The 19150-nt window shown below is 36.2% G+C and overlaps 2 protein-coding genes and 1 pseudogene across 2 annotated transcripts; all 3 read left to right on the forward strand.

Moving 5' to 3' along the window:
- The first annotated feature begins 2322 nt into the window (after positions 1–2322).
- Positions 2323–5030, forward strand: LOC110610728 (primary amine oxidase). Its single transcript, XM_021750785.2, has 5 exons — positions 2323–3206; positions 3318–3702; positions 3785–3898; positions 3993–4531; positions 4640–5030. Exons 1-5 carry the CDS (start codon positions 2428–2430, stop codon positions 4842–4844), a joined length of 2022 nt encoding a protein of 673 aa, XP_021606477.1. The 5' UTR covers positions 2323–2427; the 3' UTR covers positions 4845–5030.
- Positions 5031–5222: 192 nt separating this feature from the next.
- Positions 5223–14529, forward strand: LOC110610729 (annotated as a pseudogene).
- A 943-nt stretch (positions 14530–15472) lies between these two features.
- Positions 15473–18252, forward strand: LOC110610980 (G-type lectin S-receptor-like serine/threonine-protein kinase LECRK3). Its single transcript, XM_021751065.2, has one exon. The coding sequence runs from the start codon at positions 15778–15780 to the stop codon at positions 18142–18144; it is 2367 nt and encodes a 788-aa protein (XP_021606757.1). The 5' UTR covers positions 15473–15777; the 3' UTR covers positions 18145–18252.
- Positions 18253–19150: the final 898 nt, after the last annotated feature.

The raw sequence follows: 19150 nt of genomic DNA on the forward strand, positions 1-19150 counted from the left end.
GAAGAACACAAGATTTGGGAGAGGGAGGTCGGAAGCTTGCTGCGGCTGAAAATGGGAGAAAACTCTCTCATTTCGGCTAAGTGCCCCTTTTATAGGTGGCTGGCCAGGCCACGTTCGGGGGCCGAAAGTGCCTCCGCATGCATGCAAGGTTCGGCGGCCGAACCTGGACTTCCCTCACTCATGCTTTCGGGCGCCTAAAGTCCCTCCGAAAGCATGCATGTTCGGCGGCCGAACTTCGAAGTTCGGCGGCCGGACCTGGGTTTTCCTCCAAAGATTTTTCATGCAAAAACTCATTTAATTTCTTACTTAAAAACATGAAATTCATGAAAACATTTCATAAAATCATAGTTTTACCCTTCTAGAGGTTTCCGACATCCGAGGTCCCACCGGACGGTAGGGATTCCGATACCGGAGTCTAGCCGGGTATTACAGATATATTAATCCCCAAAAGACGAAAGTGTAAATTCAAGATAGTCTTATGACCAAGAATCAAGAATAATTACTGGATAAAAACCTCTTATTACAAAAATGCCCAAGGCATTTTATGGTGCAAAGGCGAAAGTTCACTAGGCAACAGGCCTAAGAATTAATCCTATCTTGCAGAAATTCTATAAGGAAACTGGGCATTAAAATCTGCAAAATGAATATATTTCTGCTCCTGAATAGATATGCAAAATATGTGTTTTCATTGCAAAAGACTACAAGGGGATAAAAAGGACTTGGGCGAGTCTCTATTACATCATAATCTTCTAAAAATCTATTAGCAGAGACCCAATTGGTAGGGTTTTCTTCATCCTCTCGCTTGATCTCATCCTCCGGGAAGACATTGTTTGAAAGGTTGTATGATGGACTGTCTCCCCAACTACCTTTCTGGCCTGGCCTTCAGAATCAATTTTGCACAATCCATCCCCTCACCTTAAGGTCGTAACGCAGAAAAGGCATTATAGTCGGGCTGGTTGTAGTCCTCATATCTAAGTAGTATACTTGCACCTTCATGAAGATCCACTTTCAGCTGCCTTTCATAGACCATGATGATATCCTTCCCTTAGATCTGGTTATTCTCAAGAAAAAACAAAGTACCCCCACTCATGAATCTCGCAGACGATAGTCGCAAACATAAAGAAGAGAATGAAAGATTCTTATACAGTAGCACAGCTGGCCATGTTTTTAATATGGCTCAAAAAATGAGGCCACTATCATGACCAAAGGAAGACAAAACGACGCAAACGATAAAGGCCAATCAAATCATGCCACGAAACCAAAAAGACAAACTATTACCTTTGAATATGAAGAATCGAAGACCAACGGGGGAACCTTTAATGCTACATAACAATCACCGAAAGGAATACGCGAATTGTCACTACTAAATAGGTCTATGTGACAAGAATCTAGTAAGTGGAAAATGCGGTCCAGCCCAAAGGAAGGAAGATTCGGACATCCGAACACCCGTTGCATCGTCAAGACTCGTCATTTCCTCGATAGGGTAAGTCTTGGCATGAAATTACTATTAGCAAGCACAGCTCAACGTATCTTCATTACACCTGTAATTGCGAGATTGTCAACTTATTAGATATCGATATCCCTTATCAAGTAGTCGGTCACATCACTGCTGGATAATCAGAAATTACTGTATTTATATTCACCTTCTTACAATATAAAATAAAAAGAATTATAAAAGTAAAAATACGCTATTCTGAACACCACTTATGTTTTAATCAATTCAGTATATTTTTTTATTTTTTAATATATTGATTTGAACGTCGGAGTGATTGTCATAGACACTTATCACTACCTCATTTTCTCTCCTTTGCAGGTCTAGCCAATCAGATTATAGTTATGTTCTGCCAACGTCATTAATATAATCTCTACAACATCACTACTTCATTACTTATAGTAGGTCTATTTGTTTTTATTTTACTTTTCTAGTTGATATTGCAGAAGCCATGACTGTTAGGGAACGTTGAGTTGAGTTGGCTGAAGTAGCGAGACCTCCATTGAGTTATTGTGAAAATCTGACTCTTGACTATTGTGAATTCGGTTGCATCTACTTTCTTATTTTGGTAGTTTAATTGTGGATGTACAAAGTCATTGAGATTTCAATTACAAGTCATATCTTGGGTGAATTTACGGAATAGTAAGAACTAAACTTCCATAAGAAAGAACATCATGATTCAAGCAGGGACGATACACTTGCTGAAGAGTGTGCCGGCAAGCCAGAGACCAATCAGCTCAAACTTCATACTATTTCAATATTTTTATCATAAGAATCCAAAATGCAATCCTTTTCAACGACCATTTGGTTGCCCAACGAAATATATTATTGAATATGACTGAATACCCAGCATAAGCATGGATTAAAAACCTTCCTAATTCTTATGCCCATGGCTAAAACCTTCCTTCTTCACTGTCCTGATCCCACCCTATCCCATGTCCCCATTCTCCATAACTCTCTTCTTCCTTCTCTTCTCCACTTTATTCTTTATCCCCACACACCAACGCCAACACCCACACCCTCTGGACCCACTAACCCCAGAAGAGATCACGCAGGTCCAAGCCATTGTTCGAGATTCTTACCCCAACTCAACCCACGTGCTCACTTTTCAATACGTTGGCCTAGAGCAACTACCCAAATCCTCTGTCCTTTCATGGATTAGAAATCCTTCCATAGAAACCCTACATCGCCGGTCCTTCGTAATTGCCCGTATAGACCAAACTACTCATGAAATCATCGTCGACTTGTCACTTCATCAGGTCATTTCTGATCAAGTCTACGATGGTTATGGCTACCCTTTACTCACTTTCGAGGAGCAAAACGCAGCCAATCAATTGCCGTTTCAGTACTCGCCATTTTTGGAGTCCATTAACAAGAGAGGGCTTAAGATTGAAGAGGTCGTGTGTGGGAGTTTTACCGTCGGCTGGTTTGGGCAGAAAAAAAGGTCAAAGAGGATTGTTAAGGTGATGTGTTACTATTTAGATGGAACTGTTAATGTGTATATGAGGCCAATTGAGGGTATTTCTTTGACCGTCGATCTTGAAGACATGAAGATCACACACTTTAAAGATAGAATAACGGTTCCAATCCCAAAAGCGGATGGAACTGATTACAGAGGATCCAAGCAAACGCCGCCGTTTGGGCCGCATTTGAAGGGCATCACGGTGGTGCAACCTGATGGGCCAAGCTTCAAGATTGACGGACACAGGATACGGTAAGAGTGAGGAACCACATGCTTAATTTTTTTTTCCAAAAGGCTTTGTCTAACTTGCTATAAAGTGTAAACAAATTCTAAAATTTCCTCCTTTTTGTGACCAAAAACCAGGTGGGCCAACTGGGATTTTCATCTAAGTTTCGATACTCGAGCTGGTCCAGTTATATCTGTGGCATCTATATTTGATGTTGACAAGCAGAAGTTTCGTCAAGTCTTATATAAAGGGTTTGTATCAGAGGTGTACGTTCCATACATGGACCTAACAGAAGAATGGTATTTTAGGACTTTTTTTGATGCTGGTGAATATGGGTATGGTCTATCTGCAGTGCCACTTGAACCAATTACGGACTGCCCGGAAAATGCATATTTCATTGACGCTTACTTTGCTAGCCAAAATGGGATGCCTGTAAAGATGCCTAATATCTTTTGCATCTTTGAGAGGCTTTCTGGGGATATCATGTGGCGTCACACTGAGACTTTGATCCCAGGCAATATGGTAAATGAAGTTTTTACTGGGTCTTTTTTTTTTTTCTTGAAGTGCTGCTGCTTTGATTGAATGGATAGGAATGATTTTGCAGGTTCGGGAGGTCAGGCCAGATGTGAGCCTGGTGGTGAGGATGGTTTCAACTGTGGGCAACTATGACTATATAAATGATTGGGAATTTAAGCAGAGTGGCTCCATCAAAGTCACGGTAAATCTTTTCTATTGCTCAGCTAAATAAGAAATGAACCCAACAAAAGAAAAGAAAGTAGATATTTATACATTGTAATATGTTTTATTTATAGGTTGGGCTGACTGGTTTGCTAGAAGTAAGAGGATCAGTGTACACCCACAAAGACCAAATAGAGGAGGAAGTGTTTGGTACACTATTAGCAGAAAATACCTTGGGTCCACATCATGATCACTTCCTTACTTACCACCTCGATGTTGATGTGGATGGAGATGCAAACTCCTTTGTCAAATCTAGGATGCAAGTGACACCAGTGACTGATGACAAGTTGCATAGGAAGAGTTACTGGAGGGTTGTTAGTGAAACTGCTAAAACAGAGTCTGATGCCAGAATTAAGCTTGGCTTGGAGCAAGCTGACCTATTAGTAGTTAATCCAAATAAGAGGACTAGTATGGGGAATTTCATTGGCTATCGTTTGATCCCTGGATCATCCACAAGTCCCATCTCATCTCAGGATGACTACCCTCAGATTAGGGGTGCCTTCACTAACTATAATGTGTGGGTTACACCTTATAACAAGTCTGAAAAATGGGCAGGCGGGGTTTATGCAGATCAGAGCAGAGGGGATAATACCTTAGCTACATGGAGTCTCAGGTACTAATTCAAGTTGAATGCTCTCTGTTAATTTGAACAGTAATCATATATTTATTGAAAATAATTGTTGGGTTTGTTCTAATGGCGGAGTCTTGGTTGCTAATGCAGGAATAGGATAATAGAAAATAGGGACATTGTGCTGTGGTACACTGTGGGTTTTCATCATGTACCCTGCCAAGAAGATTTTCCAGTAATGCCAACAATAAGCAGTGGATTTGAGCTCCGGCCAACTAATTTTTTTGAAAAAAATCCGGTGCTTAAAGTCAAACCACCTCAACCTATTCAGTGGACGAACTGCTCTGCATGTAGATGATGGTTTTAATATAGCGGGGGTTTTGCTTGAAGTGCATACAAGATAATCTGCAGTGTTTCTCTTGCTAATTAATTTCTTACTCTTTCCTTCCATTTCTAATAGGACTCCATGAGTTGAAAATTTATTACCCTTTGGACTTCTGAATCTTGAGAGATGCTTGAATACATGAGATATTTTGTTTGAAACTCAAAGTCATCTGTACGCTTCATTTTTCAATTTGATTTGATAAACAAGATGCTTGATTCTACTCCAATATCTTGTTTTATTGTCGGTTCCGCAACTGATATTAAAACTTGAAGGATGTGGCTGGCTCTCAAGGAGCACAATATTTTAAGGGAAAACATGTTAGTGTCAGCAAGTTTTTCAGTTTATGCACAGTTTAAAGGCAAAGTAAATCGAATTATTCTTGCTTCCATTGCACGAAAAGGCGCTTGAAAAAGGATTGTATACGAAGTAAACCTGTCTGCTCTGGGGCATTCCCTGCTTAGCAATGAAAGTTGATCCAATAAATTAGAATATGCAATGCCTCTTTTTATATAGTGTTTTTCATAACTTATCTTTATGAGGCAGCATCCATGGCTATTCTCTCGTTCTTTCTTGTTTTTTTCCTAAAATGCTCCTTTGTAGCAAGCCTTTTTCACCCCCTAGACCCTCTTAGTCCAGATGAAATCAACCAAGTAAGGCTCGTTGTTGAAAAGTCTAATCTTGGCCAGTTTCCTAACTTAACCTTCCATCTTGTTGATGTTGAAGAACCAGACAAAGCAGAAGTTCTCAAGTATATTTCCTCATATAAACAGAATAAATCCACTCCTCCTCGTCGATCCAAGGTGGTTGTTCGAGCAGGGGGAGAGACTCATGAACTCGTTGTGGACTTGGCCACAGGCTCCCTCATGTCAAACGATGTCTATACTGGTCATGGGTACCCGCCTCTCACATTTAATGAGCTTTTCCAAGCCAGCAAACTTCCCTTGAAATACCCAAACTTCATTCACTCGATTCAGAGAAGGGGTTTAAATATATCCGAAGTTTCCTGCGTACCTTTCACCGTTGGTTGGTACGGAGAACACATTACAAAACGTGCACTTAGAGTTGCATGCTTCTATAGAGGAGGATCAGTTAATGTATTTGCAAGGCCTATAGAGGGAATCAGTATCCTAGTTGACGTCGATTCTATGCAAATCACTGCATACATCGACAGATTTAGAGCCCCTTTACCTAAAGCTGAAGGTACCGACTTTCGTTCCAGGGCAAAGCCTTATAATTCTATCATTTATAATGTATCCGACGGTGGATTCACCATTGATGGCCACAGGGTCAGATGGGCTAACTGGGATCTTCATGTAGCATTTGATGCTCGAGCAGGCATAGTTATATCAACGGCCTCCATATTTGATGCAAAAATGAAGAAATTTCGTCGAGTGCTGTATAGAGGTCATGTGTCGGAGACATTTGTTCCGTACATGGATCCTACCAGTGAATGGTATTATAGGACTTTTATGGACGTCGGAGAGTTCGGCTTTGGGCGAGCGGCTGACACCCTCCAGCCGCTGGTGGACTGCCCAGCCAATGCTGCTTATTTAGACGGGTACGAGGTCGGAGCAGATGGGCATGTACAGAAGATGTCTAATGTGATTTGCATTTTTGAGAGATATAATGGTGATGTGGCAATGAGACATACAGACATTAATGTTCCTGGAAAAGTGGTAAGGTGGCCCAGCTGTATATGAATTTTCTTATGAATTAAGTATGATTAGAGCACATTTTGCAGATACAAACTGGAGAATTAGAAATCAGTCTGGTGGTAAGAATGGTTGCTACTCTGGGAAACTATGACTATGTTCTTGATTGGGAGTTCAAGAAAAGTGGCTCCATCAAAATTGGGGTAAAGTTCTACATTTTTAATGTTGGGATTAATTTACTTAATAAAAATGTGAACCCTAATTTTTTTGTGTAAAAATATTTAAAAATTTTTAAATATGCTAAAGAAATTATGATCAAAGTAACCCTAACAGCAAAAAAAGCAGCTCAACATAGGAAGTGAATTGATAATAGCTTTTTTTACAGGTGGGCCTAACGGGCATATTGGAGATGAAAGCCACGTCATACACAAACAACAATCAAATAACTACAAATGTGTACGGTACGTTAGTAACAGAGAACGCCATCGCCGTTAACCATGATCACTACATCACATATTACCTTGATCTTGACGTTGACGGTAACAATAACTCATTCGTCAAAGCCAAACAACTAACAGAAAGAGTACCGGCGTTTCACGCCCAATCACCAAGGAGAAGTTATTGGACGGTCGTTAGAGAAACGATCAAAACTGAAGCTGAGGCGAGGATACAGCTGGGCTTGAAGCCGACTGAGCTATTGATGGTGAATCCGAATAAGAAGACTCAACTCGGAAATCAAGTGGGTTATCGGATAATTAACGGACAACCGGTGAATTCTCTTCTTTCTAGTGATGATTATCCCCAGATGAGGGCTGCTTATACTAAGTACCAATTGTGGGTAACTCCCTATAACAAGTCGGAGAGATGGGCCGGTGGGTTTTTCGCTGACCGGAGCCGTGGTGATGATGGGTTAGCAGTGTGGAGCCTCAGGTAATTTTTCAGGAATATCATTTCGGTTTCATTAATGGAAGAAAAAGACATGGAATGTTTCAACGTTGATTTGTGAAATGTGCAGGAATAGAGTAATTGAAAAGAGAGATATAGTGGTATGGTACACCGTAGGGTTCCACCATAATCCATGCCAAGAAGATTTCCCAGTGATGCCCACACTTCATGATGGATTTGAGCTTCGACCTACGAATTTTTTCGAAAGCAATCCATTACTTAATTAACAATGTATGAGATAGACAAGAACAAGCAAACTGTGTGGATTTGCTTGTCAACAAGTGATTTCAAATAACATGCTTGTGGGATAATCATCGATGCATCATTACGTTATTTGAATGGAATTGTGATGTTTTTTTTGTTTCTGAAACATTGTCTGCTGAAGTTAAGTTGATCTTCGTTTGAAAGTCAACATTGCACTTGGTAAAAATTAAATTTCATAATTTTTCATAGAAGAAGTATTTATTTTATGTCTCTGTATATACACAACGGTTGTAATTAATTATTAACTTATTTGAAATTAGATATAAGTTTAATTAAACTCTTATATTATCAATTTAAAATTTTGAATTAATTAAATTTGTGTATGATTATTTTTACTAAATAAATTCTCAATCTAATATAATATTTTTTTAATAATATAATATTATATTTTAATAATAAAAATATTTTTTATGTGATAAAATTTTATTTTTATAATTTTAAAAATTATTTATTATATTTATATATTTTTTTAAAATTTTATAATAATTAAAATACTAATAAATTTTTGATGTTTTAAATTATAAAAAATAATATTTTATTATTGAAAAAATATTATATTAAGTTAGAACCTATTTAATTTTTAATAAAAATAAAAAATTTAATTAGCCTAAAATTTTAAATTGACCTTATTACTCAACTTATTTGAACTTATTTTCATTTGAAATCTATCTTAATAGATGGTTATAGTACAATAGTTGTATATATAAAAAAAAAATTTATTTGTAAGATTAAAAAGAATAATTAATAAATATATTTTAATAATAAAATAAAAAATCATACACTTTTCAGATTTAAAAAAATTCTCTTTCTATTTTATAATTTTTTTTATTTTACTTTTATATAAATATTAAAAAAATAAATTTTTTTATTAACTTTCTAACATTTTCATCTTATTAAATTTTATTAAATATTAAGATATATTTTAAATATTTATTTTAAAAAATAATAATAATTAACGAAAAATTATTTTAATAAAATAAAATTAAATAGAATTATAATAATCAATTTATATATTAAAAAATAAGTGAATAATAATTTTAAAATAATAAAAAATAATAAAAATTATAAAATAGCGAAGTATTAAATTTTATTTATACGGTATACCCATTTAATTTTTTTATATTAAAAGCAAATCATGGATCAAGGATTAATATTGGAAGAAGGAGAGATAATTTATTTTAATTTATTACACTGCTTTTTTTTTTTTGGAATTGCATAGATATGCTAGGGTGTAATAGAATATTCTTGTTGATCTCATGTATTCTTTGACCAATATCATTACTATTTTATAGCATGTTTAAAAAAAAAATCTTATACTCCATTAATTCAGTTTTATTTATAACTTTCTAAAAATCGTCTCATTCATAATTGTGTCATTTTGAAAAAAAAATATTAATTACATTTTTCTAATTTTATATTTATCTCCATAAAACATAATAACTATTTTTATAATTTTATAAATCATGTCTTATTATATATTTTTTTTATTTCTTTTAATTGTTCTACGTTTTAGTGGTAGATTAACAAAAAGAAAAGTATTAAATATAAGTAACTAGGTGAGGTAAAGAATAAATTAATCAAATTTGAAGGTATTGTGCAAAAATCTTAAATGAGGTATGAAAGTATTTAAATAATCTAATTTGAAGTATATCATTACAATACACATTGTTCGAGAGGTAATTTTTACTACAAAATGATTATTTAATTTAATTACAGTCTTAAATAAAAAAATTATTATTTAATGTGATTGATAGATTATAATGCTGTGTGATATCCATAAATGTATAAAATAATCTCGAATACATGGAAAACATGGGTAATAGGAGGTAGAAATAAAAATACGATACTACTTTTTGTTTTTATCTATATTTTTGAAACTCTTTAAATTTTTTCAAATTTATCTCTAAAGCGTTAATTTCATTCGTTGACTTATTTTGAATTATAAAAACATTAAAAATTAAGTAAAAATATTAAATAATGACCAGACGGATATCCACCTTATAACCCGACATAAAATGCCTTATTTAGCGGGATTAACACTTAGATTATGATCCAATAGATACCTGCCTTGTGACTTTTTTTTGTCTCCACATATCTCTACCTCTCTAACTTTTGGTTTTGCTTTTGACTAGTCCTTTTGTCCTCTCTCAATACTTGGACTCCATCATTTAGCTTAATATACTTATGAGCTTTATTCATTAGCTGTTAGTACGTAACAGCTGGGTTCTTAATTTGAGAATCTATAAACTTTATGTTACGCGTTCCTTTTTTTAACGCTTTACATACTATCTTATGATTTCATTCTTCCACCTGTATTACTTCTGTATTAAAACGTGAGATAAAACTTCTTAAAAACTTGATCTCTCCTTGATGGATCTTCCACAAGTCAAATAAGAGTTTTTTAGAAAGTATACAAGTAATAAACATGGATAAAATAATATAGTTAATTGTATAAAGTCCTGAATTGTATCTGGGCTTAAATATTGGTACTATTTCTAAGCTAAACTTGTGAGTGTCAATGGAAACACTCGGCACAATACAAAGTCGTTAACATCTTAAAATTGCATTGTTATTCTAAAGATCGTCAGGTAACTCCTACGATCTGCTGTTTCATCGCATTGGTCCGAATTTGAAAGTTTGAACTTGGCAGAAAAAGTCTCTGCTACGATCTCTTTTGACAGGGGCGAGGTATCGTCCAGCTCATAATTTATCTCCTGTTTCTTCCAGTACCTTTATACGGCCCATATTAACTTCTAGTTGACGTTCTTTAAAGTCTCGTCGGACGACTCTTCATCCTCCAACTTAGTATTCCCTTTAGACTACGCTTCGATCGCTTTTATTAGAATCCTTAAGGTATCAATGAAGGCGTTCTCCCTTACTCTGGAAGCCATAAATGAGGCATCATCTTTAGTCTTATACTGCTCGATAGTAGCCTGCATCTTTTTAATGTATTTGAGCATTTGCTCGTTATTGAGATTTGCCTTGTTGACCATAGAGAATGTATTTTGTCCACTGCCAGGACCCAAACTGGCCCAAATAACTTTTGGACCTACCTTCCACTTGGTCCAAAATGGTTAACCCAAGTTATTTAGTAGTTTCGTACTAACTATTATATACAATTCAATTTTTTTCAAATCTTCCGATGTGGGACGGAACAGCTGCCGCAAATCTGCAAGCAGACAACTGACTGTTACATAAAGAAATGATAGCACTCTTATTGACCTCAACCTTAACATAAACTCATGAATTGTCAGTCATTTCGAGAAAGGAAAAAAAAGAAATATTTCTCTTTAAGAGAAAGGGAATAAGAGATCGGTTTTAATCTAAATGAACAAAGAGATTTCAATAGATAATCCCGACAATGGAACCAAATGATGTGGCTAAAATAGAGCTGTACTAGAATTAGTCAATCTATAAGAAAAAGAATGTGAGGTGGTTGGCATCTACGACAGCTATTTCGACGCCTCAATCAGTAAATTGAAGAGAAAGACGAGTGTAATATAATATTTTAAACTTAAAAAGTAGTTGTGTAAAAAATGTATACTTTGATCTCTTTCTTAAATTTTATACCGTAAGAAGATGGAGTTGGTTATCACATTTTTTGTAACTAACAGATATGGAATTTCGCGATTATAAGTATAATGAGAATTTGCTGGATTTCTTACGAAGTCTCGCCCTATAGTTAAAAGGGCGAGTTTTGATAAAAAGTCGAGACTTCTAGTATTTAGATCTTTTATCGCTAGTAAAATTTAGTATTATTTGATTACGACTCTTATTACGATCATGACCTACTTTAGATTATTATTGTGCTGTATCATTATTATTAAAAAAAAAATATCTATGTTTTAAATAGATTGACTTTAATTAACTTTTAATTAGATTATAAGTTTATGTGTTCGTAATTGGCTTTAATTTTTGAGGTGAATGGATATTTTATTGAAATTATTACAAACATTCAATAATGGGGTTGTGAAGTCTTCCGCTAAGTACCTGTCATGGGATATTTTCCAATTTAATATTTGGGATTTTGTCTGCTCTTGGCTCCTTTACATATCTCTCTTTGAAGATGATTGATGGCTGCCCAGCTGAATGGTTCAAGTGATTTGACTGGACTTCCTATCCAATATTAAAAGAATTAATGGTGAAACCAGCTCCAGATACAACATCTCTTTCTTTATTTATTTATTATTAGTGTTTCCTTCTTCCTTGGTATGACAATGGTTCCATTCAGGATCTATGTTTGGTCTCTTCTCTGTTTTGTCACTTCTGCTCAGATGACTTCAAACACAATCGCCCTGGGTTCCAGCATAACTGCTGGGACTAATTCTTCGTGGCTATCACCTTCTGGTGATTTTGCTTTCGGCTTCTTCCCTCTCCTCAATGGTCTCTTTCTTGTTGGTATTTGGTTTGATAAAATCCCACAAAGAACTCGAGCTTGGTCAGCCAATCGTGACGATCCAGCTAAAATTGGATCAACCATTAGCCTGAGGCCTAATGGCCAACTCGTGCTCAAACACTCAAATGGAACCGAGTACTTGATTTACAATGGAACATCCACTAGTTCTGCGTCGATGCAAGACAATGGCAATTTTGTCTTGTTAGATTCTTCTTCAAGAATCATCTGGCAAAGCTTTGATTTTCCTACAGACACCATTTTATTAGGCCAAGTTCTGGTCATGGGCCAGAAGCTCTACTCTAATGCAAATGGAACAGTGGATTACTCGACTGGAAGATACAAGTTGGAGGTTCAGATGGATGGCAATATTGTTATGTCTGCTTATAAGTTTGCTGATCCTGGTTACTGGTTCACTTTAACTGCTGGAAATCAAAATGTGAGCTTGATTTTCAACCAGAGTACTGCTCTTTTATACGTTTTAAATGGCACTTCAATCATATCCAGAATGACAGACACAGTGCCTTCTCCGATTGATGATTACTACCACCGAGTGACGATCAATGACTTTGGAAATCTCCAACAGTTTGTTTACCAAAAGAAGAATGGCAAAGAATGGAGAGTTGTGTGGGAGCCAGATTTTATTGCTGCTCAGCCTTGCACTGTGTATAATATTTGTGGGGTCTATGGCTTCTGCACTTCACCTGATAATAAAACTGTCAACTGTGATTGCTTGCCTGGATACTCACCTTGGGATCCTAATGTACCCTCAAAAGGCTGCTACCCAAATGTGGTGATGGATTTTTGTGCTCCTAATTCTTCGGCTTCAGATTTCACCATTGAAGTAATTGATAATGCTGATTTCCCAAATGGGCAATTTGCAGACATGGCAAGGATTGAACCAGCAGATTTTGATCAGTGCCAGCAGGAAATCACGGATGATTGTTTTGCCATGGCAGCTGTTTTGGTCGAATCTGTGTGTTACAAGAAGAGAATGCCTTTGTTGAATGCTAGAAGAAGCTCTCCTTCTACAGATAATATAGTGGCCTTTCTTAAAGTTCCGAAGGTAAATGACACAAATGAAAATCAAGACAACGACAGGGACAAATCTCCATCCAGATTTGCTCTGTTAGCTGGATTTCTGTTGTGTTCGATAATGGCTTTGCTCTTTGCAGCTATTGCCATTTACCATCACCCTCTAGCTCAGCCTTATCTAGGTCACAAACAGGTTCCAAGTCCAAAGCCTGTGGAAATAAATTTGAAGGCATTTTCCTACCAACAGTTGCGTGAAGCAACAAATGGTTTCAGAAATAAACTTGGGAAAGGAGCTTTTGGCACTGTCTACAGTGGGGTGTTAAATCTAGAGGATAAAAGAGTTGATGTTGCTGTAAAGCAGCTTGAGAAGATCATTGAACAAGGGGAAAAAGAATTCCTGACAGAAGTCCAAGTAATTGGTCTAACTCATCACAGGAATCTCGTCAGGCTGTTGGGTTTCTGTAATGAGCAGAATCATCGACTTTTGGTCTATGAGCTAATGAAGAATGGGACTTTGGCTAATTTTCTATTTGGTGAAGAAACAAAACCAAGTTGGGATAAAAGAGCAGAAATAGCACTTGGAATTGCAAGAGGCTTGTCATATTTGCATGAAGAGTGTGAAACGCAGATCATCCATTGCGACATAAAGCCACAGAATGTTCTTCTTGACAACAATTATACAGCCAAGATTTCAGATTTTGGCCTGGCAAAGCTCCTGATGAAAGACCAAACTCGAACTAGTACCAAAGTCCGAGGAACCATGGGATATATGGCTCCTGAATGGCTCAAGAATGCTCCTGTGACAACTAAAGTTGATGTCTACAGCTTCGGTGTGATGTTACTCGAGACTATTTTTTGCAGGAGGCATTTGGAGTTGCATCAACTTGATGAAGAAAGAGAAGGAGATGACATGATTCTAACAGATTGGGTTCTGTGTTCTGCAAGAACTGGTAACTTAAACGCCATTGTCAGCCATGATGTTTTACAGGATTTTAGTAGGTTTGAGAGAATGGTGATGGCAGGACTATGGTGCATATGTCCCAATCCAAGTCTCAGACCCTCAATGAAAAAGGTTATGCAAATGTTGGAAGGAACAATAGAAGTTGGTACTCCTCCTTTGATTGATGCTCAAGTGCTTTAAGATTATTGCAATTATCTTCTTTTTCATAAGTTTCAGGGTCATTGTAAGCGTGCAGTTTGCACCAGAAGCATGTACAAGGATTTAGGCTGTTGTTTCCATGATAAACACAGAAAGAAACAGAGTGAAACCTTTCCAGTACTTTTAACTTTTATTTGAAATTTAATTATGTTCGCAGATTTCATTGGTTAGATCATTGTATAATGGATTAATTATGTTTCTATGGTTTTTTTTTTAATTTCTGTATTTATTATAGATATTGATAGAAAGCTTGCCTGATCAAAGTCGTAGTGATTGGAATTTCAACGATGGCCTCAATTAAAATCAGCATTATATAAACAGAGCATAGCTGTAATTCATCATGTGATTCCTTGGTTGATTTTCAAGAATTCAGTTAAGTCTTGCCTACATTCGAGTAAATCGACCAATTTACAGATACCATATTATCTAAAATCATAAAAAAGTCCTATTTAAAAATGTAGTAGGATACACCAAAAATTATGATATATTAATTTCTTATTGATTGGTATATTCCTAAACATATCCCTTCCAATCTACCAAGGGGAAAAAAGAAAAAGAATTAGAGATGCAAACTGCAACAAATTATCACACCACCTATTTTTTTTTGTATAACCGTAAATATCCGACTGAGATTAAATATTTTTCATACTCATTCCAATTATACCGAGTAATACCACACAGCTTTTAACATAAACAAGGACATGTTTGGATGGTGTCAGTTCCGTGCTCACAGGACTGTTGACAACACCAAACACCATCTCTATCCTTCCTTAGGTCAACCACTATTTCGTGGGTATCGTAATTGCTTAAGCAACGGGCAGCATTATCCAATTGAATATTGACTAACTTCAGGTCTCCCTCTCCAGATGAGCACTTTCTATTCTGTTCTGCTATTACATCAATGTAACTACAATTCAAAGCCCTCCATTATTTGACCTTAGAATTCCATGTCTGCTGCTCATATTTTTCTATTAAAATTTAATAACGTGCCGGGCATAAAATTTCTGCCATTATTCCCGCCTGCTTTGAATCCTTGAGTGTGGAAAAAAATTCTGGCATGTATGCCAAGTCCATCGAATCATTTCTCATCAGTTATGACCTATTTGCAGGTTGTCCTTGCGTGAACGTGTTGGTTACTTTGGTTAATTAATTATCAGTTTGATTGTTGACTCTCTGTGGCCATACTGTTGAAGATATAATGGAATACGTCAAGGATAAAATAATGGCTCTACTAGCGCAAGTGGTAGGGAAGAGGACAGAAAGGTCAGCAAGAAATTGGCTTCGCCGCCATGGCTTCACCATCTAAACTTTGTTGATTGACTGCTCGATAGGAAATAATGGCTATCACATGGGCGATGGTTGGTCTTGTAGAATTTTTCTTCTTCTTTTCACTATGATCAAAGATTATTTTTTCCAACCCACATAAAGTTTTGGTAATTCCAAAAAAGAAAGTTAGAAATGATTGTCACGAAAGTTGTTGCTTATCTTCTGATACTAGCAATAAATTCCTGTGGATTACATGCCCAGATACTGCCAAATATAAGCTTAGGTTCCGGCATTACAGCCGGAACCAATGATTCTTGGCGATCCCTCTCCGGTGAATTTGCATTTGGGTTCTATCGTCTGCAGAACAATCTCTATCTTATGGGGATTTGGTTTGACAAAATCCCAGAAAGAACACTAGTCTGGTCAGCTAACCGTGATACTCCTGCAGAAGCCGGATCCATAATCCGTTTAACTTTCGCTGGTCAGCTTTTCCTGACGTATTCAAACGGTAGCGTTCAATCTGTATACAGTGGAGCAGCTGCGAGTTTAGGATTCATGCAAAACGATGGTAACTTTGTGCTGAGAAATGCCAATTCCAGAGTCATCTGGCAGAGCTTTGATTCGCCAACAGATACACTTTTACCCACTCAAATTCTAACTAATGGTGAAAAGCTCTATTCAAATGCAAAAGGAACTACTGATTACTCAACTGGAAACTTCATGTTGGAAATGCAATTTGATGGTAATTTGGTGCTTTCTGCTTATCACTTCTCTGATCCTGGATATTGGTACACTGGAACTCTAGTCAGCAATGACAGCTTGGTGTTTAACTCTAATGCTTCCCTTTACATTGTCAATAGCACAAATGACATTATCTACTCTTTGACTGCAAATTTCTCAGCTCCGGCGGGTGAGTACTATCACCGAGCAATGATTGATGATATGGGAAATTTCCAACAATATGTTTACCATAAATCAAACAGCAGTGGATGGATAAGTGTGTGGAAGGCTATCCATGAACCTTGCTTTGTAAATGCTGTATGCGGTGTCAATGGGATGTGTTCTTCTCCAGATAATGAAACAGTGACCTGCAATTGCATACCAGGTTACATTCCACTGGATCCTAATCATGTTTCAAAAGGGTGTCACCCTGAAACTGTGGTGAATTATTGTGCAGACCCTTCAATGAGAAATTTCACAATAGTGGCTATAAATGATACTGACTTCCCATTCGAGGGTTTTGCGGATTTGGATAGAGTATTGAATGTTGATGTGGAGGGATGCAAAGTGGCTCTCATGGATGATTGCTATAGCATTGCTGCTTCCTTGGTGGATTCTAGATGCAATAAGAAAAGAACGCCTCTGCTAAATGCAAGAAAAAGTGCTTCTACCAAGGGAATCACTGCACTTGTCAAGGTGCCAATGAAAGGACGCAATCCTGGAATTCAGGAAGGTGAGAAGAAAAATCATTTTAACTTTAGAGCTTTTCTGCAGATCAGTCTTATTGTTAGTGCGACTCTTGCTTTCGTTTCTGGAGCCACTGCCATCTACTATCATCCTGCTGCTCGAAAATTTATCAGAAGGAAGCACTCTTCTGATACGACAATAGGAATTAACTTCCGAGAATTCAAATACTCGGAACTGCATGAGGCCACAAATGGGTTTAGTAAGACCCTGGGAAGAGGATCCTCTGGTAAAGTTTACAGTGGGATTCTGAGGTTAAAGAATGTACAGATTGATATTGCAGTAAAGAAGCTGGACAAAGAGATTGATAAAAGTGAAGAGGAATTCATGACAGAACTCAAGATAATAGGCCGGACATACCACAGGAATTTGGTAAGACTATTGGGCTTTTGTGTTGAGAACAATCAACGGCTTCTAGTCTATGAGCTAATGGCCAATGGCACACTATCCAATCTTCTGTTCGAAGAAGAAGAAAGGCCAGGCTGGGATCTAAGGGCCGAAATGGTGCTTGGAATATCAAGAGGCTTGCTTTACTTGCATGAAGAATGCGAGACCCAGATAATCCACTGTGACGTAAAGCCTCAAAATGTTCTGCTTGACGCCAATTACAATGCCAAGATTGCAGATTTTGGCCTGTCTAAGCTACTGAACAAAGATCAGACTAGAACAGACACAAACGTAAGAGGGACAATGGGATATTTAGCACCTGAGTGGCTGAGGAATGCACCTGTGACATCCAAAGTAGATGTTTACAGTTTTGGGGTAATGTTACTTGAAATTTTATGCTGCAGAAGACACATTGAGTTAAATCGAGTTGAAGAAGAGAGCGAAGAGGATGATCTTGTTCTCTCGGATTGGGTTGTAAGTTGTATAATCAGAGGGAAGCTGGAGATAGTAGTAAGGCATGATCCTGAAGTGTTGCGTGATTTAAAGAGGTTTGAGAGAATGGCAATGGTGGGAATTTGGTGCATTCATCCAGAGCCAGTTCTTAGGCCTTCTATGAAGAAGGTCACACAAATGCTGGAAGGAACTTTGGAGGTTGGAATTCCTCCTATGCTTCATGATCAAATTTGCTTGAAGACTCATGATAGATAATTTAATATCTGGGGATTTATCAATTTATGTAACTTAGTTGTGATACTTGTGGTTTTTGTTATTAGAGTTGCTTATCTTTTAAAAAAAATAAATTGTATTTCTTCTTCACATTTTAAAGTTTCTGTGAACTAAAATTAAAGTTTCAAACTTGAGAGCAACTGAGCTCAAAGTGAGAATCATAAAGAGCAAAAGATGTTGGTTAACTTGTATTAAAATTAATACTTCAATTTGATCCTTGCAAGTTTTGTAAACTTTTAACCTCATTTTAATTAATAAAAAAATAAATGTGAACAAATTTTTTATTATAAAAAAATATAACGTAAAAAAAATAATATTTTCTATTCTAATTCTGTAATATTGTGTTTTTTAAAAATCATATTTAGAGCTGTAATTTTGTCAATGAAAGCATTAACTTATTATGAATCCTTAAGAACTTAAACCATTTTTGGCTATGAACTGTTTCTTTTTGTATTCCAAAAATGAAGAATTGTTTCTTTTTTATTCCTTTTGAACTTAATAATTTCCACACTACTTAAAAAACAAATTGAATAAAAGTTGAATAGTTGGTAGGGTGAAGCACGCAAGCAGCAGTTGGGCCTATATTTTATGGGCCAGGAAATGAAATCCCATAAGCCTGTTTACCTTAAAAGTTCAGAACTTGGCCTGTAAATTTACTATATTTGGTGCCATGCAACTCATTATCAAATTACATTTGTAATGGGGAGATATTGCCAACTGAAAGGAAAAACAAGAGGGAGAAGAGAATCATTTCAAAAACAAAAAGAGAGAAGGAAAGGCCACCCCTCAATTCAAACTAATTTAAATAACGTTTTTTAATTTACTTTTTATTTAATTAATATAATTAATTTAAATTATTTAATAATTTTATATTAATTATTATATAATCTCATTTTATATGGATAACTTTTTCCTTATAAATTCACTAACTCCATATAATTTTTTAACTTAAAATTATTTTAATATTAATTAAAACAGTACAAACTAA

The sequence above is a fragment of the Manihot esculenta genome, chromosome 3 (genome assembly GCF_001659605.2).
Source record: "Manihot esculenta cultivar AM560-2 chromosome 3, M.esculenta_v8, whole genome shotgun sequence".
Lineage (NCBI taxonomy): Eukaryota > Viridiplantae > Streptophyta > Magnoliopsida > Malpighiales > Euphorbiaceae > Manihot > Manihot esculenta.